The sequence below is a fragment of the Aedes albopictus genome, chromosome 1 (genome assembly GCF_035046485.1).
Source record: "Aedes albopictus strain Foshan chromosome 1, AalbF5, whole genome shotgun sequence".
Lineage (NCBI taxonomy): Eukaryota > Metazoa > Arthropoda > Insecta > Diptera > Culicidae > Aedes > Aedes albopictus.
The window spans coordinates 272396876-272424188 of NC_085136.1; the positions used below are offsets into that span (position 1 = coordinate 272396876).

A 27313-nucleotide genomic window follows, 5' to 3' on the forward strand; every position below is an offset into this window, starting at 1 on the left:
AAACTTTTTCGCGACAACACAAATAATCTTATAAATTTTAATTTAATTTTGTTACAAAAAAATATAACAAAGATTTTAATAAACTTGTTATAAAATTATGTTAGAGAAAATTATATTATAATGCAAAATATAACAAATGCTGTTATACAACTTTTTGAGTGGATGAAACAAGTTTTGTTATTGTTTTAGTGATTATAACAAATGATAATACATTTTTGTTATGGATATTCACATAGAAAAATCTTTATAACAGAATTATATCAGTTATTGTTATTTCTAACAATATTTGTCATAATTTTGTAATGATCTTGTTATGTGCTTCTAGTCGGATGTCTAGTTTATCTAATTCATGTAGATTTCCTAGTTCGACTTCTACCTCAAATTGTGATATTTCTTCTTATTTCACTGCTTCCAGTTTTCCCTATAGCTTCTCTTATTCTTTTAGTTTCAATAAGATCTCTAGTTCTTCAAATTCCTTAAGGTCCATCCCTTATTTCATCTGACTTCATCGTTTCCTTAAATTCCTCTTATTCTATCAGATCCTGTATTTTCGGCAGTTTCCAATGCTCGTCAAGTTCTCAAGTTCTTTTAACCCAGGAACGGTCGCACCATCGCCATGTACTGAGTACACGCACCATTCAAAATGCACGCTTGTGATATACAGTGTGAGCGTGATGTCACTGCCGATGGTCGAAGTCGCGACTGCTCGAGTGTTATTTTTTCTGGGTTCCTCAAGTTCTTTTTCTTCTTTCAGTTCCTGTATACAATGATACATGTTGCTCTTTACTGATATTTATCAAACTTGCTGGTTTGTCTGAAACTCACTGAAAACTGGCAATGAATGTTGCTAATTGACAAATTGAGAGATGAAATTGCGAAAAAAAACATCGCGTTCTGATGAGATTCAAACACACAACTCCGTATTCGCTAGACCGGCCCTTTAACCATCTAAGCCACAGAGCAGGTAAGTATTCCGTAGTATTGTTACTTGTTCTGTGGCTTAGTTGGCTAACGCGCCGGTCTAGCAAATACGCATCTCAATTTCAAAATTAGCAACACGGGCGTTGCTCGTATTTCTCTAAAAATCATGATTATTCAAGTTACTCTATCACTTTTTTTTTTAGTTCAATTACTTCCTGTAGTTTCTGTAGTTCCTCAGATTCCTTTAGTTACTGTAGCTTTTGTTGTTTCTTGATCATTTCCTATGTATGTATCTAGTTGTTTGTTTGTCTGATTCCTATAATTCACCGTTCCTCTTGTTACTAGAATTCTTTCAGTTTCACTAGTTTTTCAAATTCTTCTAGTTCACTGATGCAAAATAGTATATTGTCAATGACAGGCACATCACATGTTCTCCCTCCAGTTTTAACCACACTAAACTCTACAAGCCCTAAATTCCACTTCACGGAATCCTTCGCGGTCGAATCGTCGCGGTTTCCAACCAACCCACCGGAGCGTTCTCGACGAATATCTAATGAATTACACCCGCATTTTGATGAAATGGTTTTTCCCGCATTTCAACCCCCCTAGCGCCATCAACCATTATCCACTTACCTGCAGATGGTACAAAACTTTGCCGTTCGTTCCCTCGTCGCTATCGTTCGCTTTGACCGTCATCACGAGATAATCCGTCATCGCTAAATTCTAAAACAGAGAATGTAATTAAAACGGCAACAGCGACATATTAGTTTGATGAGTTGGCAGTTTTCCACGGCGGGGATCCCCCCGTCCATCAACCCCCCACACAGTAAAACGCTCGAAGCTCCGGAAAAAGGACAAGACGGGCAACAAGGGCATCGTTATCTCCGCACCAAAGCTGATAGCTGGCTGACGTCCGACCTGGCCCCGGATGGCTTTGAATGGATTAAAGTTGCATGGACCAGGCGGTCGCGCGGCCTACTATCGACCTTTGTCGCCTGTGGGGTCCCATCATCGCTGCTGTTGCTGCATCCATTCGACACCGAACGCTATTTTATATTTTATCACTCTCCAAAAAAGGTTCCCATAACGGACCAGCCAACCGTATCGCGCTGGTGACGCACCGTTGCGTTGCTTTGGACACCAATCATCCAACCAACCATTCAGCCGGCGTCCGAGCCTATCACACCGGGCCGGGCCAAGCTGGCCCGGGATGATGACTGACGAACGTACTCACAGAGAGTGGTGAAGCCCTGGTTGGGGTGCTAATTTATTCTGCATGAATTCTTCCCTTTTGCAACCATTTGCGAACGTGGGCATCCCCACACCACGCCAGTCAGTGAGTCACCGACGACAACGCCGGTGTGACTGCCCGACACGGAGGTGTCCACCGGGGAAGTGTGAGCCGATGACGGTTATGGTCACACTTTCCAACCGGCTACCTTCTGGCGAAACGAGTGCGTGACACCCACGCAACCCAGAAGAGCGTAGGTAGAGCGTATACACCAGAAGGATTAAAGAGGAACGTCACTTGCCGCTCAGGATGGGACGAGACTTTTTGTTTCATTATGGCGTTCGTTGGCTGGAGCTGGGTGAAATCATCCAAATAAATGGGAAAGATGAGTGACGTTGATATCTTCGTCCGGATGAGTTTGGTGCAGTGTCGGATCATTTGGCTTTAGATGATTGATGACGGGGATTGGGGCAATTTGAGCAGTTTTGCAGTGACTCTCGAATTCTTGGTGGAAATCCCGAAGGATTTCTCAAATCATTTGCCGGAAGAAATCTCATCAGGAGCCCCAAAAGAGCTGTCAGAGACTTCCTCAAAGGATTTCTTACAGAAATTTCTGGAGCAATCATCACAGGAATTATAGAACAAATTCTCATGATAGTTCCCGGATGAATTCCCAAGGAAATTTTCGGAAGAATTATCAAAGAAATTACTGGAGGAATTTCCAGAAAATTTCCCAGAGAAATCCCTGAAGGGATTCCTAGAGGAATACTTTTAAGAGTTTCCGGATGAACAGCCAAAAAAATTTTCGGAGGAATTCCCACAGGATTTTCAGAGAATTTCCAGCAGGAGTTCCCGGGGGAATTCTCAGAGGACTTCTCAGAGGAATTCCCGGAGGAATTCGCAGAGGAATTCCCGGAGGAATTCGCAGAGGAATTCCCGGAGGAATTCGCAGAGGAATTCTCTGAGGAATTCCCAGAGGAATTCTCTGAGGAATTCCCAGAGGAATTCCCAGAAGAATTCGCAAAGGAATTCCCGGAGGAATTCCCGGAGGAATTCCCAGAGGAATTCCCGGAGGAATTCCCAGAGGAATTCCCGGAGGAATTCCCAGAGGAATTCCCGGAGGAATTCGCAGAGGAATTCTCTGAGGAATTCCCAGAGGAATTCTCTGAGGAATTCCCAGAGGAATTCCCAGAGGAATTCGCAAAGGAATTCCCGGAGGAATTCCCGGAGGAATTCCCAGAGGAATTCCCGGAGAAATTCCCAGAGGAATTCCCGGAGGAATTCCCGGAGGAATTCCCAGAGGAATTCCCGGAGGAATTCCCAGAGGAATTCCCGGAGGAATTCCCAGAGGAATTCCCGGAGGAATTCCCAGAGGAATTCCCGGAGGAATTCCCAGAGGAATTCCCGGAGGAATTCCCAGAGGAATTCCCGGAGGAATTCCCAGAGGAATTCCCGGAGGAATTCCCAGAGGAATTCCCGGAGGAATTCCCAGAGGAATTCCCAGAGGAATTCCCAGAGGAATTCCCAGAGGAATTCCCAGAGGAATTCTCAGAGGAATTCCCAGAGGAATTCTCAGAGGAATTCCCAGAGGAATTCTCAGAGGAATTCCCAGAGGAATTTCCAGAGGAATTCCCAGAGGAAGTCCCAGAGGGATTCCCGCAGGAAGTCCCAGAGGAATTCCCGGAGGAAGTCCCAGAGGAATTCCCGGAGGAATTCCCAGAGGAATTCCCAGAGGAATTCCCAGAGGAATTCCCAGAGGAATTCCCAGAGGAATTCCCAGAGGAACTCCCAAAGGAATTCTCGAAGGAACTCCCAAAGGAATTCTCGAAGAAATTCCCAGAGGAATTCCCGGAGGGATTCCCAAAGGAATTTTCGGAGGGATTCCCGGAGGAATTCCGAGAGGAATTTTCGGAGGGATTCCCGGAGGAATTCCCAGAGAAATTCCCGGAGGAATTCCCAGAGGAATTCCCAGAGGAAGTCCCAGAGGGATTCCCGGAGGAAGTCCCAGAGGAATTCCCAGAGGAATTCCCAGAGGAACTCCCAAAGGAATTCTCGAAGGAATTCCAAGAGGAATTCCCGGAGGGATTCCCAAAGGAATTTTCGGAGGGATTCCCGGAGGAATTCCCAGAGGAATTTTCGGAGGGATTCCCGGAGGAATTCCCAGAGAAATTCCCGGAGGAATTCCCAGAGGAATTCCGGGGGGAATTCCTAGAGGAATTTCCGGAGGAATTCCCAGAGGAATTTTCGGAGGGATTCCCGGAGGAATTCCCAGAGAAATTCCCGGAGGAATTCCCAGAGGAATTCCGGGGGGAATTCCTAGAGGAATTTCCGGAGGAATTCCCGGAGGAATTCCCAGAGCAATTTCCGGACGAATTCCCAGAGGAATGACCGGAGGAATTCCCAGAGGAATTTTCGGAGGAATTCCCAGAGGAATTTCCGGAGGAATTCCCAGAGAAATTCCCGGAGGAATTCCCAGAGAAATTCCCGGAGGAATTTAAAGTAAAATTCCCGGAGGAATTTCCAGTAAAATTCCCGGAGGAATTTCCAGTAAAATTCCCGGAGGAATTCCCAAAGGAATTCCCGGAGGAACTCCCAAAGGAATTCCCAGAGAAATTCCTGGAGGGATTCCCAGAGGAATTTTCGGAGGGATTCCCGGAGGAATTCCCAGAGGAATTCCAAGAGGAATTCCCGGAGGACTTCCCAGAGAATTTCCCGTAGGAATTCCCAGAGGAATTCCCGGGGGAATTCCTAGAGGAATTTCCGGAGGACTTTCCAATGAAATTCCCAGAGGAATTCCCAGAGGAATTCCCGGAGAAATTCCCAAAGGAATTCCCAAAGGAATTCCCAGAGGAATCCCCGGAGGAAATCCCACAGGATTTTTCGGAGGGGTTCCCGGAGGAATTCCCAGAGGAATTCCCAGAGAAATTGCCGGAGGAATTGCCAGAGGAATTCCCTGGGGAATTCCTAGAGGAATTTCCGGAGGACTTTCTAATGAAATTCCCAGAGGAATTCCCAGAGGAATTCCTGGACAAATTCCCAAAGGAATTCCCAAAGGAATTCCCAGAGGAATCCCCGGAGGAAATCCCAGAGGAATTCCCGGAGGAATTCCCAGAGCAATTTCCGGAGGAATTCCCAGAGAAATGAACGGAGGAATTCCCAGAGGAATTACCGGAGGAATTCCCAGACGAATTTCCGGAGGAATTCCCAGAGGGATTCCCGCAGGAATTCCCAGAGGAATTTCCGGAAGAATTCCCAGAGAAATTCCCGGAGGAATTCCCAGAGAAATTCCCGGAGGAATTCCCAGAGACATTCCCGGAGGAATTTCCAGAGAGATTCCCGGAGGAATTTCCAGTAAAATTCCCGGAGGAATTTCCAGTAAAATTCCCCGAGGAATTCCCAAAGGAATTCCCGAAGGAACTCAAAAAGGAATTCCCGAAGGAATTCCCAGAGGAATTCCCGGAGGAATTCCCAGAGGAATTTTCGGAGGGATTCCCGGAGGAATTCCCAGAGAAATTCCCGGAGGAATTCCCAGAGGAATTCCCAGAGGAAGTCCCAGAGGGATTCCCGGAGGAAGTCCCAGAGGAATTCCCAGAGGAATTCCCAGAGGAACTCCCAAAGGAATTCTCGAAGGAATTCCAAGAGGAATTCCCGGAGGGATTCCCAAAGGAATTTTCGGAGGGATTCCCGGAGGAATTCCCAGAGGAATTTTCGGAGGGATTCCCGGAGGAATTCCCAGAGAAATTCCCGGAGGAATTCCCAGAGGAATTCCGGGGGGAATTCCTAGAGGAATTTCCGGAGGAATTTCCAATAAAATTCCCAGAGGAATTCCCAGAGGAATTCCCGGAGAAATTCCCGGAGGAATTCCCAAAGGAATTCCCGGAGGAATCCCCGGAGGAATTCCCAGAGGAATTCCCGGAGGAATTCCCAGAGCAATTTCCGGACGAATTCCCAGAGGAATGACCGGAGGAATTCCCAGAGGAATTTCCGGAGGAATTCCCAGAGGAATTTCCGGAGGAATTCCCAGAGAAATTCCCGGAGGAATTCCCAGAGAAATTCCCGGAGGAATTTCCAGTAAAATTCCCGGAGGAATTTCCAGTAAAATTCCCGGAGGAATTCCCAAAGGAATTCCCGGAGGAACTCCCAAAGGAATTCCCAGAGAAATTCCTGGAGGGATTCCCAGAGGAATTTTCGGAGGGATTCCCGGAGGAATTCCCAGAGGAATTCCAAGAGGAATTCCCGGAGGACTTCCCAGAGAATTTCCCGTAGGAATTCCCAGAGGAATTCCCGGGGGAATTCCTAGAGGAATTTCCGGAGGACTTTCCAATGAAATTCCCAGAGGAATTCCCAGAGGAATTCCCGGAGAAATTCCCAAAGGAATTCCCAAAGGAATTCCCAGAGGAATCCCCGGAGGAATTCCCAGAGGAAATCCCAGAGAAATTCCCAGAGGAATTCCCGGAGGAATTCCCAGAGGAATTCCCAGAGGAATGACCGGAGGAATTCCCAGAGGAATTCCCAGAGGAATTCCCAGAGGAATTCGCACAGGAATTCCCAGAGGAATTCCCAGAGGAATTCCCAGAGGAATTTCCGGAGGACTTTCCAATGAAATTCCCAGAGGAATTCCTAGAGGAATTCCCAGAGGAATTCCCAGAGGAATTCCCAGAGGAATTCCCGGAGGAATTCCCGGAGAAATTCCCAAAGGAATTCCCAAAGGAATTCCCAGAGGAATCCCCGGAGGAAATCCCACAGGATTTTTCGGAGGGGTTCCCGGAGGAATTCCCAGAGGAATTCCCAGAGAAATTGCCGGAGGAATTCCCAGAGGAATTCCCTGGGGAATTCCTAGAGGAATTTCCGGAGGACTTTCTAATGAAATTCCCAGAGGAATTCCCAGAGGAATTCCCAGAGGAATTCCCGGAGAAATTCCCAAAGGAATTCCCAAAGGAATTCCCAGAGGAATTCCCAGAGGAATTCCCAGAGGAATTCCCAGAGGAATTCCCAGAGGAATTCTCAGAGGAATTCCCAGAGGAATTCTCAGAGGAATTCCCAGAGGAATTCTCAGAGGAATTCCCAGAGGAATTTCCAGAGGAATTCCCAGAGGAAGTCCCAGAGGGATTCCCGCAGGAAGTCCCAGAGGAATTCCCGGAGGAAGTCCCAGAGGAATTCCCGGAGGAATTCCCAGAGGAATTCCCAGAGGAATTCCCAGAGGAATTCCCAGAGGAATTCCCAGAGGAATTCCCAGAGGAACTCCCAAAGGAATTCTCGAAGGAACTCCCAAAGGAATTCTCGAAGAAATTCCCAGAGGAATTCCCGGAGGGATTCCCAAAGGAATTTTCGGAGGGATTCCCGGAGGAATTCCGAGAGGAATTTTCGGAGGGATTCCCGGAGGAATTCCCAGAGAAATTCCCGGAGGAATTCCCAGAGGAATTCCCAGAGGAAGTCCCAGAGGGATTCCCGGAGGAAGTCCCAGAGGAATTCCCAGAGGAATTCCCAGAGGAACTCCCAAAGGAATTCTCGAAGGAATTCCAAGAGGAATTCCCGGAGGGATTCCCAAAGGAATTTTCGGAGGGATTCCCGGAGGAATTCCCAGAGGAATTTTCGGAGGGATTCCCGGAGGAATTCCCAGAGAAATTCCCGGAGGAATTCCCAGAGGAATTCCGGGGGGAATTCCTAGAGGAATTTCCGGAGGAATTCCCAGAGGAATTTTCGGAGGGATTCCCGGAGGAATTCCCAGAGAAATTCCCGGAGGAATTCCCAGAGGAATTCCGGGGGGAATTCCTAGAGGAATTTCCGGAGGAATTCCCGGAGGAATTCCCAGAGCAATTTCCGGACGAATTCCCAGAGGAATGACCGGAGGAATTCCCAGAGGAATTTTCGGAGGAGTTTCCAGAGGAATTTCCGGAGGAATTCCCAGAGAAATTCCCGGAGGAATTCCCAGAGAAATTCCCGGAGGAATTTAAAGTAAAATTCCCGGAGGAATTTCCAGTAAAATTCCCGGAGGAATTTCCAGTAAAATTCCCGGAGGAATTCCCAAAGGAATTCCCGGAGGAACTCCCAAAGGAATTCCCAGAGAAATTCCTGGAGGGATTCCCAGAGGAATTTTCGGAGGGATTCCCGGAGGAATTCCCAGAGGAATTCCAAGAGGAATTCCCGGAGGACTTCCCAGAGAATTTCCCGTAGGAATTCCCAGAGGAATTCCCGGGGGAATTCCTAGAGGAATTTCCGGAGGACTTTCCAATGAAATTCCCAGAGGAATTCCCAGAGGAATTCCCGGAGAAATTCCCAAAGGAATTCCCAAAGGAATTCCCAGAGGAATCCCCGGAGGAAATCCCACAGGATTTTTCGGAGGGGTTCCCGGAGGAATTCCCAGAGGAATTCCCAGAGAAATTGCCGGAGGAATTGCCAGAGGAATTCCCTGGGGAATTCCTAGAGGAATTTCCGGAGGACTTTCTAATGAAATTCCCAGAGGAATTCCCAGAGGAATTCCTGGACAAATTCCCAAAGGAATTCCCAAAGGAATTCCCAGAGGAATCCCCGGAGGAAATCCCAGAGGAATTCCCGGAGGAATTCCCAGAGCAATTTCCGGAGGAATTCCCAGAGAAATGAACGGAGGAATTCCCAGAGGAATTACCGGAGGAATTCCCAGACGAATTTCCGGAGGAATTCCCAGAGGGATTCCCGCAGGAATTCCCAGAGGAATTTCCGGAGGAATTCCCAGAGAAATTCCCGGAGGAATTCCCAGAGAAATTCCCGGAGGAATTCCCAGAGACATTCCCGGAGGAATTTCCAGAGAGATTCCCGGAGGAATTTCCAGTAAAATTCCCGGAGGAATTTCCAGTAAAATTCCCCGAGGAATTCCCAAAGGAATTCCCGAAGGAACTCAAAAAGGAATTCCCGAAGGAATTCCCAGAGGAATTCCCGGAGGAATTCCCAGAGGAATTTTCGGAGGGATTCCCGGAGGAATTCCCAGAGAAATTCCCGGAGGAATTCCCAGAGGAATTCCCAGAGGAAGTCCCAGAGGGATTCCCGGAGGAAGTCCCAGAGGAATTCCCAGAGGAATTCCCAGAGGAACTCCCAAAGGAATTCTCGAAGGAATTCCAAGAGGAATTCCCGGAGGGATTCCCAAAGGAATTTTCGGAGGGATTCCCGGAGGAATTCCCAGAGGAATTTTCGGAGGGATTCCCGGAGGAATTCCCAGAGAAATTCCCGGAGGAATTCCCAGAGGAATTCCGGGGGGAATTCCTAGAGGAATTTCCGGAGGAATTTCCAATAAAATTCCCAGAGGAATTCCCAGAGGAATTCCCGGAGAAATTCCCGGAGGAATTCCCAAAGGAATTCCCGGAGGAATCCCCGGAGGAATTCCCAGAGGAATTCCCGGAGGAATTCCCAGAGCAATTTCCGGACGAATTCCCAGAGGAATGACCGGAGGAATTCCCAGAGGAATTTCCGGAGGAATTCCCAGAGGAATTTCCGGAGGAATTCCCAGAGAAATTCCCGGAGGAATTCCCAGAGAAATTCCCGGAGGAATTTCCAGTAAAATTCCCGGAGGAATTTCCAGTAAAATTCCCGGAGGAATTCCCAAAGGAATTCCCGGAGGAACTCCCAAAGGAATTCCCAGAGAAATTCCTGGAGGGATTCCCAGAGGAATTTTCGGAGGGATTCCCGGAGGAATTCCCAGAGGAATTCCAAGAGGAATTCCCGGAGGACTTCCCAGAGAATTTCCCGTAGGAATTCCCAGAGGAATTCCCGGGGGAATTCCTAGAGGAATTTCCGGAGGACTTTCCAATGAAATTCCCAGAGGAATTCCCAGAGGAATTCCCGGAGAAATTCCCAAAGGAATTCCCAAAGGAATTCCCAGAGGAATCCCCGGAGGAATTCCCAGAGGAAATCCCAGAGAAATTCCCAGAGGAATTCCCGGAGGAATTCCCAGAGGAATTCCCAGAGGAATGACCGGAGGAATTCCCAGAGGAATTCCCAGAGGAATTCCCAGAGGAATTCGCACAGGAATTCCCAGAGGAATTCCCAGAGGAATTCCCAGAGGAATTTCCGGAGGACTTTCCAATGAAATTCCCAGAGGAATTCCTAGAGGAATTCCCAGAGGAATTCCCAGAGGAATTCCCAGAGGAATTCCCGGAGGAATTCCCGGAGAAATTCCCAAAGGAATTCCCAAAGGAATTCCCAGAGGAATCCCCGGAGGAAATCCCACAGGATTTTTCGGAGGGGTTCCCGGAGGAATTCCCAGAGGAATTCCCAGAGAAATTGCCGGAGGAATTCCCAGAGGAATTCCCTGGGGAATTCCTAGAGGAATTTCCGGAGGACTTTCTAATGAAATTCCCAGAGGAATTCCCAGAGGAATCCCCGGAGGAAATCCCAGAGGAATGACCGGAGGAATTCCCAGAGGAATTACCGGAGGAATTCCCAGACGAATTTCCGGAGGAATTCCCAGAGGGATTCCCGCAGGAATTCCCAGAGGAATTTCCGGAGGAATTCCCAGAGAAATTCCCGGAGGAATTCCCAGAGAAATTCCCGGAGGAATTCCCAAAGGAATTCCCAAAGGAATTCCCAGAGGAATCCCCGGAGGAAATCCCAGAGGAATGACCGGAGGAATTCCCAGAGGAATTACCGGAGGAATTCCCAGACGAATTTCCGGAGGAATTCCCAGAGGGATTCCCGCAGGAATTCCCAGAGGAATTTCCGGAGGAATTCCCAGAGAAATTCCCGGAGGAATTCCCAGAGAAATTCCCGGAGGAATTCCCAGAGAAATTCCCGGAGGAATTTCCAGAGAGATTCCCGGAGGAATTTCCAGTAAAATTCCCGGAGGAATTTCCAGTAAAATTCCCCGAGGAATTCCCAAAGGAATTCCCGAAGGAACTCAAAAAGGAATTCCCGAAGGAATTCCCAGAGGAATTCCTGGAGGGATTCCCAGAGGAATTTTCGGAGGGATTTCCGGAGGAATTCCCCGAGGAATTCCCAAAGGAATTCCCGAAGGAACTCAAAAAGGAATTCCCGAAGGAATTCCCAGAGGAATTCCTGGAGGGATTCCCAGAGGAATTTTCGGAGGGATTTCCGGAGGAATTCCCAGAGGAATTCCTAGAGGAATTCCCGGAGGACTTCCCAGAGAATTTCCCGGAGGAATTCCCAGAAGAATTCCCGGGGGAATTCCTAGAGGAATTTCCGGAAGACTTTCCAATGAAATTCCCAGAGGAATTCCCAGAGGAATTTCCGGAGGAATTCCCAGAGGAATTCCCAGAGGAATGACCGGAGAAATTCCCAGAAGAATTCCCGGGGGAATTCCTAGAGGAATTTCCGGAAGACTTTCCAATGAAATTCCCAGAGGAATTCCCAGAGGAATTCCCAGAGGAATTCCCGGAGAAATTCCCAAAGGAATTCCCAAAGGAATTCCCAGAGGAATCCCCGGAGGAATTCCCAGAGGAATCCCCGGAGGAATTCCCAGAGGAATTCCCGGAGAAATTCCCAGAGGAATTTCCGGAGGAATTCCCAGAGGAATTCCCGGAGGAATTCCCAGAGGAATTCCCAGAGGAATGACCGGAGGAATTCCCAGAGGAATTACCGGAGGAATTCCTAGAGGAATTCCCGGAGGACTTTCCAGAGGAATTCCCGGAGGAATTCCCACAAGAATTCCCGGAGGAATTCCCAGAGGAATTCCCGGAGGGTTTCCCAGTGGTATTCCTGGAGGACTTTCCAGTGGTATTCCTGGACGACTTTCCAGAGAAATTCCCGGAGGAATTCCCTGAGGTATTCCTGGAGGAATTCCCTGAGGAATTCCCTGAGGAATTCCTGTAGGAATTCAAAGAGAAATTCCTGGAAGAATTCCCTGAGGAATTCCTGGAGGAATTCCCTGAGGAATCCCTTGAGGAATTCCCTGAGGAATTCCTGGAGGAATTCCCTGGGGAATTCCTAGAGAAATAACTGGAGGAATTCCAGGAGAAATTACTGGAGGAATTTCTGGAGAAATTCCTGGAGAAATTCCAGGAGAAATTCCTGGAGGAATTGCTGGAGGAATTTCCAGAGAAATTCATGCGAGAATTCCCAGACGAGTTCCTGGAGGAATTTTCAGAGAAATTCCTGGATGAATTTCTAGAGGAATTCCTAAAGGAATTTGCAAAGGAATTCCTGAAGAAATTCCTGGAGGAAATTCCAGAGGAATATTAGAGGAATTCCAGGAGGAATATTCAGAGAAATTCTTAGTAGAATTCCTAGAGAAATTCCTGGAGAAATTCCTGAAGAAATTTCTGGAGAACGTCCTGGAGGAATTCCTGGAGAAATTCTTGGAGTAATTTCTGGAGAAACTCCTGGAGGAATTTCTGGAGAAACTCGTTGGAGGAATTTCCAGAGGAATTCCTGGAGGAATTTCCAGAGAAATTCCTGGAGGAATAACCAGAGGAATTCCTAGATAAATTTCCAGAGGAATTTCTGGAAGAACTTCTAGAGGAATTCCTTGAGGAATTTCCATTAGAAATCCTGAAGGAATTTGTGAGGATTTCCTGGAGGAATTTCCAGAGGATTTCCAGGAGAAATTCCCAAATGAATTCCTGGAGAAATTTCCAGAAGAATTCCTGGTGGAATTTCCAGAGGAATCTGCGAAGTAATGTCCAGTGAAACACCCAGACAAATTCCCAGAGGAATTCCTGGAATTGTTTTGTCAATAATTCATGCACGTAAATCTTGAGTAACTCAAAATACGGTGCTATAAAGTTTTCCAAAAATACCTCCAGATGTTTCACCAAGAATGCCACTGAAGTATCAAAAAAATTTTATTTTTTCTTTCAGAACTGTATATCTCAAAATGTTTTTTTTTGTGTTTTTTAAAGAGTATTAAGAGTTTAAAAAAAAATGACCCTCCAGGAAAAATATTAAAGTGTAGGGATGTTCAAAAATAAAAACTAGAAAAATCTAAATTCACAAAATTGAGATTTGAAAAGAATCATCTTCCAAAACATGTTCAAATCGAATTTCGATGACGAAAAGTGATACTTAGATCAAAATAAAAAAAATGGTATTGGAGGGTTAAATGTCTTTAGAAATTTTAAGGAGTTCTTCAAAAAAAATTTAACTCCGTAGAATTCATTTTCAGATTTCTCAATTTTTTTTCCACGGATTCTCTCTAGAAATTCTCCGGGTTTCTTTCCAGAAATGTTTCAATTTGTGTATTTCAGAATTTCTTTTTTAGGTTCCGGGTCGTTTGGCCAAATGTCATTTCTCGGAATACTGAAAATCCCCGCAAAAATATTCGTAATTACAACACCAAAACTCCCTGAATGCAAAGGATAAAAATAGAAAGAATGCCCTCTCTAGTCTTTTTCTATGTAAATGTCAAGCGACAAGACAAGTGGCGCTCTCTAAGCGTTTCAAGGTGGAAGTTCTAGTTCTAGTTCGTGATTTGTCATAAGAGAAGGAGGTTTATGTTTTGGTATCCACATACTATCAGTAACGCACACTACCGCATGAAGGTTGAACTTTTATCCGCAGATAGCGCTGCGGTAGTGACCCCCCGAGCATCAGCGAAGTGGGCTTTCTTGATATTCTTATTCTTTGCTAAAAGGTAAAACAAGAAAGAAGAGCCTATTATTGAAAAAGGTTATATTTCCGAAGATCATATTAGCAGCTAGAATGTCATCCAGAGTTTGTCGAAACCTCTAAACTCTTTTGATCATAATTTGGTCAAACGCCTCTTTCTGCCATATGGCATTCGACCACATGCCGCACACCTTTTTTTTATTTTACTCATGTAAGCATTTCTCCAAAAAATAATTCAGGAATATTTTCGACAACTTTTTCTCAAAAATTGCTTTATGGATTCTTCCAGATTGCTTTAACCGTTATGTGGCCGGCAAACTTTTTGCTTTTTTCAACACCGTGTATTTTAAAAGGGTGCTGGGTACCCGGGTACCCTGCCGGCCACATAAGGGTTAAACGTTTTCTTCAGATTTTTTCTAAAATAAATCCTAGGTTTGATCCAGATAGTTTTCTTTCGAGAGTTTTCAAAGAATTTCTCGAAGAATTCTAGCAGACGTTATTCTGAGTGGTTTGGTTTTCGCCATGATTTCTTTTAATAAAACCTTTAACAATTTTATTTTTTCTGGAACTTCTCTAGAAGTTTCTTCAGAAAATTCATGAAGTTTTTTTTTTGTTTTTTCACGAGTTTTTGATAACCTCTCTTGAAATTTCCCCAGCAAATTTTCTGGAATTGCCTGAAAAGGTTCCTTCTGAAATTCTTAAAGAAATTTGCCAGAAATTCCGAAAAAATCTTTTTCCATTAATTCGTCCAAGATATTCTGCAAAGATTCTGCCAGGTACTATTCCAACAAATTTTCTCCTCGATTTTTTTTTCAGAAATTAATGCTTCTCTATGTTTTTTTTTCAAACTTTTTTTTTAATAATTTGTAGGATTTTAAGTATATATATATCTGAAGAAGATTTTCTCCAGGAATCCTATCAACGGATTCTGCATAAATCTTTTGAGCATTAAAAAAAATCCTTCTGCGATTCCTTCAATGCAATGGATTTTTTCAAAACTTTCTTCAAGATTCCCTTCAGAAACATTTTGGAATTTCAGACATTCTAGTAAAATATCTTAAACAATTTTTAAATAAATGGGAATTCGTAAAAACAAATTTGGAGAAATCAGTTAAAAATCCTGGAAAACACAGAAATTCTAAGAGCAATCCTTAGGAAAATGCATAGATGGATATCCAAATATTTTTTTGCGAGATTTGAATTGTTGTTCGAATTTTTAACTGGAACTTCCCGGAGAAATTCTTGGAGGAATCCTTTGAGAAACCTTTGAAGTAAGTCTTGAACGAATCACTGGAAGATTTTTTGAAGGTTATTTTTAAGAATCTCTTGTCAAAGTGTTTAGTGTTGATGGGCTATTATTTGAGGTCCTGCTAGAGTACTTGATGGAATTACATACTGGCAAAACATTGAAGGGGCACTTGGTAGAATTCTTGCAGTAAGTTAATCAAAAACTTCTGATGGAAACCCCAAGAGAACAGTTTATGAGATTGCTGAAGCTGTTTCTGAAAAAAAAAACAATAGAGAGTACGCGAAGGAACCACTGCAGAAGCTCTGAATCATTTCCTCTGCAAGCTTCTAACAATGTGCTCCAGAAATCTCTCAATGGGCACCTATAGGAACTCTTGGACAAAGGAATTTTCAAAGGAATTGTGATTTCCAAAAGAATAGCTGAAGGAATCTTAAAATGGAATTGCCGGATGAATTTCTAAAAAAAATGGAGGAACTGGCAGAGAGAAAAACTAAAGAAGAACTGCTCCGAGAAATTTCAAATTTAAATGCCGAACAAATTTCCATAGAAGTTGCCGTAGAAACTTTCAAAGACATTGCCAAAATAATCCTACAAGAATATGCTGAAGCACAATGATATAATTGCCCTTTACTGACATATTACCAGATTTGAAGGTATTTCTGAGACATATTGCAAAAACTTTTAATTAGAAGGCACGAAATGTTGCTTATTGACAAATTGATAGATGAAACTTGTGAAAAAAATCGCGTTCTTTTGGATTCGAACCCACGACTCCGTATTCGCTAGACCGGCGCTTTAACCAACTAAGCCACAGAACACTAATAAACATAATAAACACTACATAAAAATAATTCGCTCCCACTTGTAGTTAGTGGGCACAAACGCGAGTGTGTTGCGGATGGGCATCTAAGCCGAAAGAGAGATGAGTTTGTAAAAAAGAAGTGTTCACGGTGTGGCTTCGGAATCAGATTGGCTTTGTTTTCCGCAGAATTGTTACTTGTTCTGTGGCTTAGTTGGTTAAAGCATCAGTCTAGCGAATACGGAGTCGTGGGTTCGATTCCCACAAGAACGCGTTTTTTCACAAATTTCATCTCTCAATTTGTCAATTAGCAACATTTCGTGCCTTCTAATTTCAAGTTTTTTTTTTTCAGAATATGCTGAAGATACAGGGGATGGCCAAAATGTTTGGGATAGGCAACTTTTCTTCTCTCACAAAAAAGTTCAACATGCTATAACTTTTCATAGAGTGCATCAAAAAATCTCTAATTTTGATTGTTTGTCAACCTATTATATGTGCATCATTGGTACAAATTTGGGCTCGATTGATTAATCTTTCACAAAGTTAGAACCATTCAGGTAAAACACTATTTTTCAGACAACTCATTTTTGAGCTGTCATATCTCGGAAACCAGTGAACCGAATTGAATGAAATTTTGAACGTACACTAACAATATGTAAATGCTTCACAAACTATTAAAACATATGTACTTTTTAAACGTTGAAAAAAGTTATCATAGATTAACACTTTTTGGATTTTTCTTGAAAAAATGTAATTTTTTTACATCAATTTCAATAAATTTTAGTGTTGATATCCAAAGATTTTCCACTTCTGTTCTCAAATTATCTCTAATCAGATATATTAGAGCCTATTTAGATTGCAGGAAGAACGCATTTAATAATTTTTGTGTGGTATTGTAAATTTGACTTATTTTCCTCTATATGGGTAAAAATTTCAACCCGGTTTAACTTATTTCGCCGTGAGAAAATATCACATTTTATAACGTCGTGTCAAGTATCAATATATTGTTGATAAACGTTAAAAAATTCATTCAATTCGGTTCACTGGTTTCCGAGATATGACAGTTCAAAAATTAGTTGTCTAAAAAATAGTGTTTTACCCGAGCGGTTCTAACTTCGCGAAATATTAATCAATCGAGCCCAAATTTGTACCAATGATGCACATATAATAGGTTGATAAACAGTCAAAATTTGAGATTTTTTGATGCACTCTATGAAAAGTTACAGCATGTTGAATTTTTTTGTGGGAGAAAAAAATTTGCCTATCCCAAACATTTTGGCCATCCCCTGTATTTTTGAATGTGCGAATTGTACTGAAATTCGGAAAATCGTTTTGCTAGAATTGTTCTGCATGGAAAGCATCCATTACGAAAACAATCTGGATCGTATCAAAAATCATGTCCAAAAACCTCACTATGACCTTTCTAAATATCCGTGCGTATAGTATCCGCTACAAGAAGATTCCTTTCAGTAATTGAAATGGTGTTGGGATCATGGTTTCAATTTCAATCAACACCCTTCCACATAACAATCGCAATCGTCATTCAGTAGAATCCGCCCTCAGCCATCAACAACGCAACGTTTGGGGACACATTCCACTCAACTCGAAGGATGATGGTGATGATGATGTTGGATGATGGACCAAGGCATTCTGCCATTTGTCCCCGCATTGGAATCTGCAATGCCGAATTGCGACGACGACGTCCCAAACCTTGCTTGTCCACCGATAGAATTTTAATGAAAAACTCAATTAAAGTGACTAGCGGACGGACGGACAGTCCGTGGTGGTGCGATCCCGTCATCGCGCGCGCCGTGACGTTTCATTCAGCCAAAGCTCAACTGAACTGCCGAAGAAGGGGTTTTGTTGTTAGGAGTTGGGCGGACTCGCGAGAAAACGACACGGGAGTAAACGAGTCGCGCTTTTCAAATCCGAGGACGACGTCGCTAATGGAATCGCGCGATAATGAAGGTGTTATAAATAGCAGCAGCAGCCGGCTATGCCAGGCAACTTCATCTCCTGTAGATGAGCAAATGCGAAGCAGATTTTTGACTTCCCGAGGAATTTTTCGCGTTCTGTGTGGGGTAAGTGGTGGAGGACGAAACTAGGATATAAAGCAAAGCTATACAGCACACTTACCTCGGGGATTTCCACCGTGGCGTTGGACAGCGCTGGCATGATGAAAATCGGACGATGCTGGTTGATGCTCTGGATTTCGATTTTGATTTCGGCCAGATCGCTGTGAGGTCCGGACCCGAGGCCGTCGCGGGCTTCGATTTGGATGCGGTAGTTGCCTGCGATAAGGAAGAGCAGAAAGAAATTCATATGATTCTATTGAAATCAGTTTTTTTATTTTTCAAACTTCTCGACTATTTTAAAAAGATATATAGAGGATAGACTAAATATTCGAGATAGGCAAAGTTATCACTTTTCAAAACATGTTTAAGCATGCGTGAAGTGCATAAAAATCTGAAATTTTCGCTGTTGGTTAATGAACTAGTTGTCTTTTATTGGATAAAATTTAGGCAAGATTAGGCTTTTTTTTTTATTTCTATATTTCGTCAATCCAACGTAGACTAGTACATAGACATAAACATATACATACATTTTGTTTTCTATTTCTTATTAATGCATTTTATTATTTTTTATAGGGGTCTAAAAAGTAGTTCGTTAAAACTATGCGTGTCTATTTCTGTTGCTATTGAAATATTGTTTCAGATTATGCCGATACATTTTAAAGTCAATCATTTCGCAATGTTCATTATAGATTGACATCATTTGATTAATTGGTCCAAATTTAGCGTAATCCGTCCGATTATAACAAGTTTTAAAAGGTGTTCAACTACGAAGACGCCGTGTGGGCGCATGGACATTAAATTTAGATAAAAAAATTCAGATGAGTTAATTCGTTGCGAAATAATATCATTTACAAATGAGATCATGGCGATCTCACAACGCTCTTTTAATGTCTGAATGTTTATAAGCATGCAGCGTGCTTCATATGATGGAAGAGGAAATACTGTCCAACCTAGTTTCCGAAGAGCATATGATAGGAATTGTTTTTGTACTGATTCTATCCTGTCGATATGCGCTGTTCTGAAAGGGGACCAGACAACGCTGCAATATTCCAGAATTGACCTCACATAAGAAATCTACAGAGTTTTTATTGTATACGGGTCTTAAAAATTGTAGCTGAAGCGTTTTATAAACCCAAGCATATTATTTGCTCTATGGATGATCGCATTGTAATGGTCTGTGAAAGTTAGTTTAGGATCCAAAATAACTCCTAGATCCCTAACTATTTCACATGCTTCTACTTCTTGGTTTCCTAGAGTAATTGCGCTTGTAGGTGTGCCTTGTTTTCTGCTAAAAGTTATAAAATTACACTTTTTAAAATTCAACTGCCATAAGCTTTTTGATCGCCATTTGTGGAAAATATGAATTTCCTTCTGAAATATGCTTATATCATGGTTATTCCTGACTTCCATAAAGAGTCAGAGATTTTAGTGAAATGGATATCAATCTGATAGCAATTTCTGTTCAATATATCCCCGGATGGAATATGACATACGATCGTCCACCGAAAAAAATAGATCCAGGGTGTAAGGAATTTGTAATCAGCTTGTAACCTGTCGGTTACATCTTTAGATTTTTATGTTTGTATGAGCCGAATGCTGGCGGAAATTTCATGTTTTTTGTAATATAAATCAGAAGGCCCCACACGACTGAGAGGGTTACTCCGCTACCAAACTATTTCAACTCAGCATTGCTGAAGGGCGTAGTGGATGGCCATTATGATTTTATGTTTATGTGTGTCATGGCCGGGAATTTTGTCGCCATCTTCCAAATTGAAGATTTTTGGGCAGAAGTATATAGGCGTCCGTGTGAGAAACACCGATCTCTACGATCGGATAAAAGTAGTGCCGCGTAGTGATTCTACTACCCCCCCCCCCCTTCTTTTCCGATGGTGGGATTTGGGGCAACGGCCTACTACCGTTCAGGTAACGTAATCTAAGTTTTGGTCATCTGATCCCCTGACGGTAATTCTAATCCATAGGACCTCTTCCCGTATTATAAAATACGGCCTCACACGGGTCGACTCGGAAGTCAAAATGGCTTCCGGGTCTAACAGCCAAAGACAACCTTTCGTCCGCATTCAGGCAATTCCCTCGGGCCTCGGGCCCTAATTGTCAAGGAGGGTCCTCTCTCGGCACGGTCTCTCCGGTATCGTCCTGGGCCGTGCCGATATCGCCAATGAGAGAAGACGCCTAGCACCACCAACGATTCCAGCAAAGCCCGCTGGACCGATTCCGATGCCATTCCGGACCAATGGACATCCCCGAGCCGCCCCGCGGCGAGACTCCGGCCCCACGGTAGGGCTATCGCAATCGTGCGTAACCGTGTGGGCCAGCGCCGGAGGAGTACAACAGTGAGTACAGTGATCGATCCCCTCTCTTGTACACACCACACAAAAATGTGAACCACACACCCACACGCCACAGAATAGGGCAAATAAATGTTTAAAGAACATGAAAATTCAGTGTTTCCATACTTTATCCGCGTCCCCCTGATCACCCAGTAGTAAGCCGACTCTGAGACCCAGCTCGAGGAGTTTCTTGCTGCTGCTAGCTTGTACGGGTTAGTAGTTGGCAGGCAGCTAGTTACAAGCTATTTGTAAAATTTCCTGCTAGCATTCTCGAAGATACAACTGCTTCGGCATTTTAGGGCACTGTAATTAGAAGATTTTTCAAGTCAGATTGGCAGATGGTCGCTACTGGAGAAGTCTAGAAGATGATCGAAACAAACGGTGGGTGGTGTTCGCCGCTGCTGAAGTCGCGTTGAAGACCGTGATTAGGGCAAGCACAAAGACCTGCTAAGGGTCTCTGTCAGAGTGCCAATGTGAATCCGTGAGGTGATGTCTACAGAATCGTGATGACCAAAAGGAGATGTGCAATGATTCTTGCAGATCAATCTCCAGGACTGGGGCTGACGATGAGCAGAGGGTCCCCGATATGGAACTTGAGGGGATAGCAAAGCCCCTTGGGGTAGGTAAAAGTAGCTGTTGCACAGGATCCCGAGATGTTCAGATCTGCTATGCAGAAATGCCTAGATGAGTGAGTTTTCCCAAAGGCACATACCAGAGGTTTGGAAGCTGCAAAGCCCTGTACCATTACCAAAGGCGGATATACCACCCAGAGACCCGTCAGGATATAGACTTACATCACAGACAAACAGACGTAACACTCTTCAAAACGGCTTGGCACATGCATTTAACGATCAATTGAAATTTCATTTGATTTGCGCGATCGTTCCACCAGATGCGCTAGTGTTCGATCGCTTTGACGTTTGCCAGTGTACACGTTGCTGAATGATGCAAACGAAAATTACAGGCAATTTGTGTAGTAATGTGCGTGTCAGACAAACGTCAAATCGAAATCTATCATGTTCGACAATATCGCGCGCGGTTCTATCAACAGGTGGCAATGTGCTCATGAAAATTACATCGAGCAAAAGTTTTTGATGAATTTCATTTAAGAGTTACGTCTGTTTGTCTGTGCTTACATGCTTGATCGACACGGCGGGGAAGGTGCTCGAAAAGATCATCCTCAACAGTACTTTGAGGCACACCGAGGGTGTAAATGGTCTTGCAGCCAATTCGGCTTCCGGAAGGGTAGGTCGCCGAGATAGCGCTCTAGCGTAAGAATATCTTCGAGGGGGATTCGTTACTGTGCAGTAGTGACACTGGATGTAAGGAACGCGTTCAAAAGCGCCAGTTCGGCGGGGCTATAACCGATGCGCTACTGCTTCTGAAGATACCCACCCAGGCACCTTTATAAAATTCCCGGAAGTTACTTCCAGAATCGAGTACTAGTTTACGACACGGAGGTGGTGGTGGGTCGGAAGCGCTTTCACATAACCTCAGGAGTCCCGCAAGGCTCCATCCTGGGTCCGGTGTCTGGGTATGTCATGTATGACGAGGTGTTGAGGTTAGAGTTCCCGGAGGAAGTGGACATTGTCGGCTTTGCTGACGACATTAAGGTTGAAATCTACGGCGAGTCGATCAAAGAAGTGGAGTTGACTACCGACCACTCGATCAAGGCTGTGGAGGCGTGGATGAGATCCATTGGCGTAGCTAGCTATCTTCTTTTATCTCACTCATTCTACTAAACAAACACGGGAAAGAGAAGGATGAAAGAAGAGGCACAGGCCCCCTCTTGCATCCCGTTCTTTCTTGTGTTTGTATAGGAGAGTGGGAAAGAAGAAATGAAAAGCTACGCCAATGATAAGATCCAGGACAATAGAGATGGCTAACCACAAAACTGAGGTGAAGGTTGTGAACAACCGGAAGTCGGAGCAGCAAGTGGTGATCAGTGTAGGCAATTCCGTTATCACTTGGGCGTGATGATCGACGGTAAGCTCATCTTCGCTAGGCACGTTGATTACGCCTGTAAAAGAGCCTTCACAGATATAGATATATGTCCTGGATGATGTCCAATAGCTCTGCGTCTGCGGTGTATGCCAGGAAGCGCAAGCTTCTGGCTAGTGTTGCCTTGGTTACACTAAGGTATGGCAACCCGGCGTGAAGCACGGCACTAAGTACCGAGAGCAAGAGCGACCGTGGAAAGCTGGTAAGTACTCATAGGCTGTTGTGCCTGAGGGTTACGAGTGTGTACCGTACCGTGTCATGCGATGCGCGCTGCGTCATGACTGGTATGGTGCCTATCGGTATTCTTATTAGGGAGGACATTGTGCTTTGAAATGCGCGGCACAGGAGGCATATGTAGGACTGCCACCATGGCCTCCATGGTCAAATGGCAGCGCACGTGGGACAGCTCCACCAAAGGAAGATGGACCCATAGGTTGATTCCTAGGGTAAATAGATGGGTTAACAGGCGCCATGGGGAAGTAATATTTCACCCGACTCAGGTTCTTTCAGGTTGCTTTCGACAGTATGTACATCATTTCTGGAGCAACATTTGAAAAGGGTCCAAGAGGTTTTGTGTCTTTTTTCAAAAACGCTCCGTAGGGCCTAACAGCAGCCCACCCACGCAAATGAACACCGTTTTCCGAAAGATCGATGTTTGCTCTATCTAATAACGGTCTTAGTTTTTGTGAATAAGCTGATGGGGCTCAGGAGCGACGTTTGAAGTCATTGTTTACCAATGCTTGTATGCCCTTTCAAATGTTGCTCTAGATTTTGTTCATGCGGTTTCTCCAGAATGTCCGGTTTGTGCTGATTTAGAGGAAACGGCGGAACACGTTTTGTTCGTGTGCTCGAGTTTTCGCACAATGCGTGCACGTTGCATGAACTCGGAGAATGGCAAGTGCAGACGTGATACAAGAGGTGGTCCAGGAGTTCGGAGTCAGCTTCGTAGGTCATACCGGTGACATGCGGTCGAAATCGACCCTTACAGTAACAAAGCCTGTATCCGCAATAATCGGGACACAGAAGTAAGGCTGTAACTCTGTAATGAATCGGTAAAATTGGCAAAATAATTGACTGAGAACTCTTTGGTGTATGTTCATTATTTGTGCCAAATTTCATAAAAATCGATGCATTACTTTTGACTGTGGGTGAACAACAAACAGACGTGGTTTTAAGCATTTTGTACAATCATGACCAATTTACATTCGCATAACAGATGGTTATTTTACACTACAGTTCATAGTTTTGTGATGATAATTATGAAATTTCGTTAGCAGTTATGATACTTATAGAGACACTTTTTTTGCAAAATTTCTTCAACTTTGATCAGTTGGTTTGAAAACTACTGGTGTTGATAGGGGTGAGTATTACTGAAAATTTTTCGTGTTTTCCATGTGCGATGTTTGCCTTTTCATAACTTTTAAATTTCTCTGCAAATTTTCATGAAATTTTCACAGAAGTTAGTTGATTACGTGCATATAATGCCTGCAAAATTTGATGGTTATTGGTATAGTACTTTCGATAGTACAATCGAAACAATAAAGGGTGCTGACTTACTGCTGTCTGAGGGACTAAAATCACGTTCAGTCCCAATACATGTTTCGACTATAAAATTCTTGATAGTGCATAGATTTTTTTGAAATTTTGCCCATGCAACAAATTGAGATTCAGAGGTTTGTGTTAAAAATTTCAGCCATTTCCTTTGCCAAATTCAAAAGTTACAGCACTGACAAGCAAAACTAGGGGCTGTACAAAATTCAATGGTGCACATTCGACTCTTTCATTGCTTCAACAAAAAGTACTGCACCGATTCACATGAAATTTTGTAGGTGAAATGAACACATCTTAAGATGTTATTAGGCCAAATCTGAACAGTTTTAATGTATCTATTGCAGAGTTACAGCTGTATTTCTGTGTCCCGAATATTGCGGATCCAGGCTTTGAAGTGGCCGCGTTGCTGTCGTGGCGTAAGTCTACTGTGTTGTATCCGAGCCCGAGGTTGGAAAGCGGTCCCTGGCAGGGATGCCAAATGAGTTTTTTTTTTTTTTTTTGATAAATCTGTATCATTCGAATGAACAGTAGTCCTGGCTTTTACTTTTGTTGTAGAAGACGGCCGTCACCCTACACTACCTGGACCTTTATGTTCAGGTGTCTGTTGAGCAGATTTCCCCCATGGTTTAGAAGAAAAAAAAAAGAGGCAGAGTTCATCTATTGCTGATGATACAGATCTGATGATGCAGCGGCGTCGTCTTCTAGGGCGCTCTGGATGCCGCTGGAAATTCTGTAGGTTGACTTTGATTAAGTGGTCCCTCAATTGTATAGACCCTCAATTTTATGTACATTTTTTCAATGGTAAAATTTTTAATACATTGTAACGTTTTTTCCCGGTGGGACCACAGAAACCTCCAGCAAAAATAACGAATGCCCGAATTGCAGCAAAATCTCGTTGGAAAAATTCCAGCTTAAGCGCCAATCCAAAAGTTGGATTGCCGGAACCTCAATTTAGGATGCCCGCTAGCTGTCGGCCAGTCGTAGGTCCGACCACACTTGATTCTATGGAGAAGCTGCTCAAAACACCGTAGCACAAAATAATAAAACAAAATCAATAATCAGAAAAAACTACTATATTAATCAAAGTGTTCTCACCCACATTAAACTACTGCGTATATTGGCCAATTTTTAAAGAACTAATTCACATTTAGAGCTTAAAATTCTAGGTGATACTCTAACTACGCGCAAACCATTTGCCAGAAACTAAAAGTTCGTGCACGATTACTGGCTTTTCACTATTTTTCATGCATGCATGCCACTTATCTGGTTTTCCGCGACGACCTATTCACGCGAGGCAGGAACAGACAGCAACAACGATCTGCACTGGTCCGCCGGTCAGTCGGGGCTTCCAGGATACAATAAAAAACCGGTAGGATCTGCTCTGCTAGCTGCTCTGGAGGCTGGACTGTTCTTCGTCACAGGTTTGCACACAATGATCTCGGTTTGCGTTATGAGGCTTCTATTTATATCATTTGCGCGGAGGCTTTCCTACCTACTTTGAGACGCAAAAGTTTGTGGTTGGCGGGAACACTTATATTTTAATAACCAATCAGAGGCAAGCAGATTTTGCGCACAGTGCTTGGAACAATTATCGTTACAACATATCCAATCAGTTTAAAACTTGCAGTTTGTATTATGACAACTTAGAATGCAGGGGTTTACAGCCTTTTGGCACGCGGATCACTTCATATCAAAAAAATGTTTTGTGGAGCATCCATAATGGCGCCAAAGCATACCTAATGACTTCATTTTTATAAATATCTCTCGCTTTGTCGATGGTCATGATGAGCGAACTAGCGGAGTATATGAGGTGATTTTTTGGCAACATTTTTTACAGATCCCTTTGCAATGACAACATTTTTGGTGGATGTATGCAAATTGCCCATCCGCCTGATTTTTCCTCAAAGCATTCTAACAATCTTTTTCCAACATTTCTTATGACTTCCTCACCGAGGATTGTAATATATGCCTGATATTTTTAGTAGATGCCTTATATTATCTTGGCGTGTATTCAGCTGATTGAATTTCAAAATTTGTAGCTATTTCCATAAAAAAAGGTTATTGTTATGGCTCTGGAGATAACTGACAAGATGTGTGATAAATTATTTCCAGTGTTGTCATGCTAAAATCAGAGCTTTTTAGTCAAGGTTCTTTTCACTAGTACATTCCCATGGATAAATTCCTGGAAGAATCTCTGAAGAAATCCATGCTGAAATTTCTGTAATCATTCTAGGAATATTGGAGAACTATTTAAATATTTTTTCCGAAAGTATCGCTGAAAAAATTTTAGAAGAAGTTTAAAAAAAAGAAGAAAAAATCTAAATGTATTCCTGAAAACATTCTGAAAAATAGGAATATTATAAGAATATATGGATTTTCGGAAAAAAAAAACTCCAGAACGAACACCTGGAATCCACTGGAATTCCTAACAAAATCTCATGAGATATTTTTGAAAAAAAAAAAACAATCCTGGAGAAATCCCATAATTGAAATCCTAAACAATGCTTTAATGAATTCCTGGAGGAATCCATAGATAAGTTCCTAGAGGTACGCTTGGAAGATATCCTGAAGGAATTTCTGAGAAGATACATAGAGGAATACCCGGCTCCATTTCTGATGAAATTTCTGTGTCAATTTCTCCAGGAATCTCTGCAAGAATGCCATAAGAATCCATATAAGAATCTCTGAAGGAATCTGTAGAAAAATGTATTGAAGAAATATCTTAAGGAATGTGAAAAAAACTCGAGAATTTCCTTAATAAACGCTTGCAGAATTTCTAATTTTGGAGAAAATTCCTTTGGAAGCTTCTGAGAAAACTTTGAGACGGAGTTCTGAATTTCTGATTCTCAATGTGTCCGTAAATCATTTTCCAAAAAATCTAGGTTTTCTAGATAAATTCTTTGAAACATTTTTGAAGGAATCACTATGAAAAGAAAAAGAAATCTGAAGAAATTCGTAGATGAGTTTCTGGAACAATCTTTGCAAGATTTTTTCAGAGGAATTCTTGAAGTAATTTCTAAAGGAATTCTTTTTTTGAAAAATACCCTTGTATGACTTCTAAATGAGTTCTTGGAGAAATTTCTAGAAGACATCCCTAAAATTTTGTGAAAGAAATTCTGATTGAATTTGTCAAGGATTTCCTGGATTATTATTTAAAGTAAAGACAGGACTCGTAAAAAAGAAGCACACCAAATAATGTATAACTTTTGATTGCGTGCACTAATATAGCTCATTTTTTGGCCAAAAAAAACATCAAAATCGATTAAGTGTTGGTGGAGATCCATATCTGTGCACGCAATCAAAAGTTATACATTATTCTGTGTGTCTCACTTTTTTCGAGTCCAGTCTTTAAATCTACGTCCCTGGAAGAATTTCTAAAGAAATCCCAAGAAGGGTTTCTGACAGAAATTTAGATAAAAAAAACTCTCTGGAGAAATTTCTAAAACAAACCCTGGATGAAGTTACTGGATACATCCTTGGGAGATCGTTTGAGAGAATGCTTAAAGGAATTTCCGAATGATTTTTCAGAAAAAAAATCTAGAAAAGTCTCGTAAAAATAGGGTAAATCTTTGAAGGGTTTCCTGAAGAAAACTCTTGAGAAATTGC

General features: G+C 43.1%; 1 protein-coding gene across 3 annotated transcripts in view; it reads right to left on the reverse strand.

Annotated features, from left to right (window-relative positions):
• LOC109400937 (cadherin-87A) overlaps positions 1–27313 on the reverse strand; it is a 1070191-nt gene that overhangs the window by 65652 nt on the left and 977226 nt on the right. For all 3 annotated transcript variants that reach the window (XM_062846776.1, XM_062846777.1, XM_062846778.1), the window contains 2 exons: positions 17869–18023; positions 1555–1644 (listed from right to left, as the gene is read on the reverse strand). In XM_062846776.1, the coding sequence (XP_062702760.1) occupies positions 1555–1644; positions 17869–18023 (245 nt within the window). The remainder of the gene's footprint in view (positions 1–1554; positions 1645–17868; positions 18024–27313) is intronic.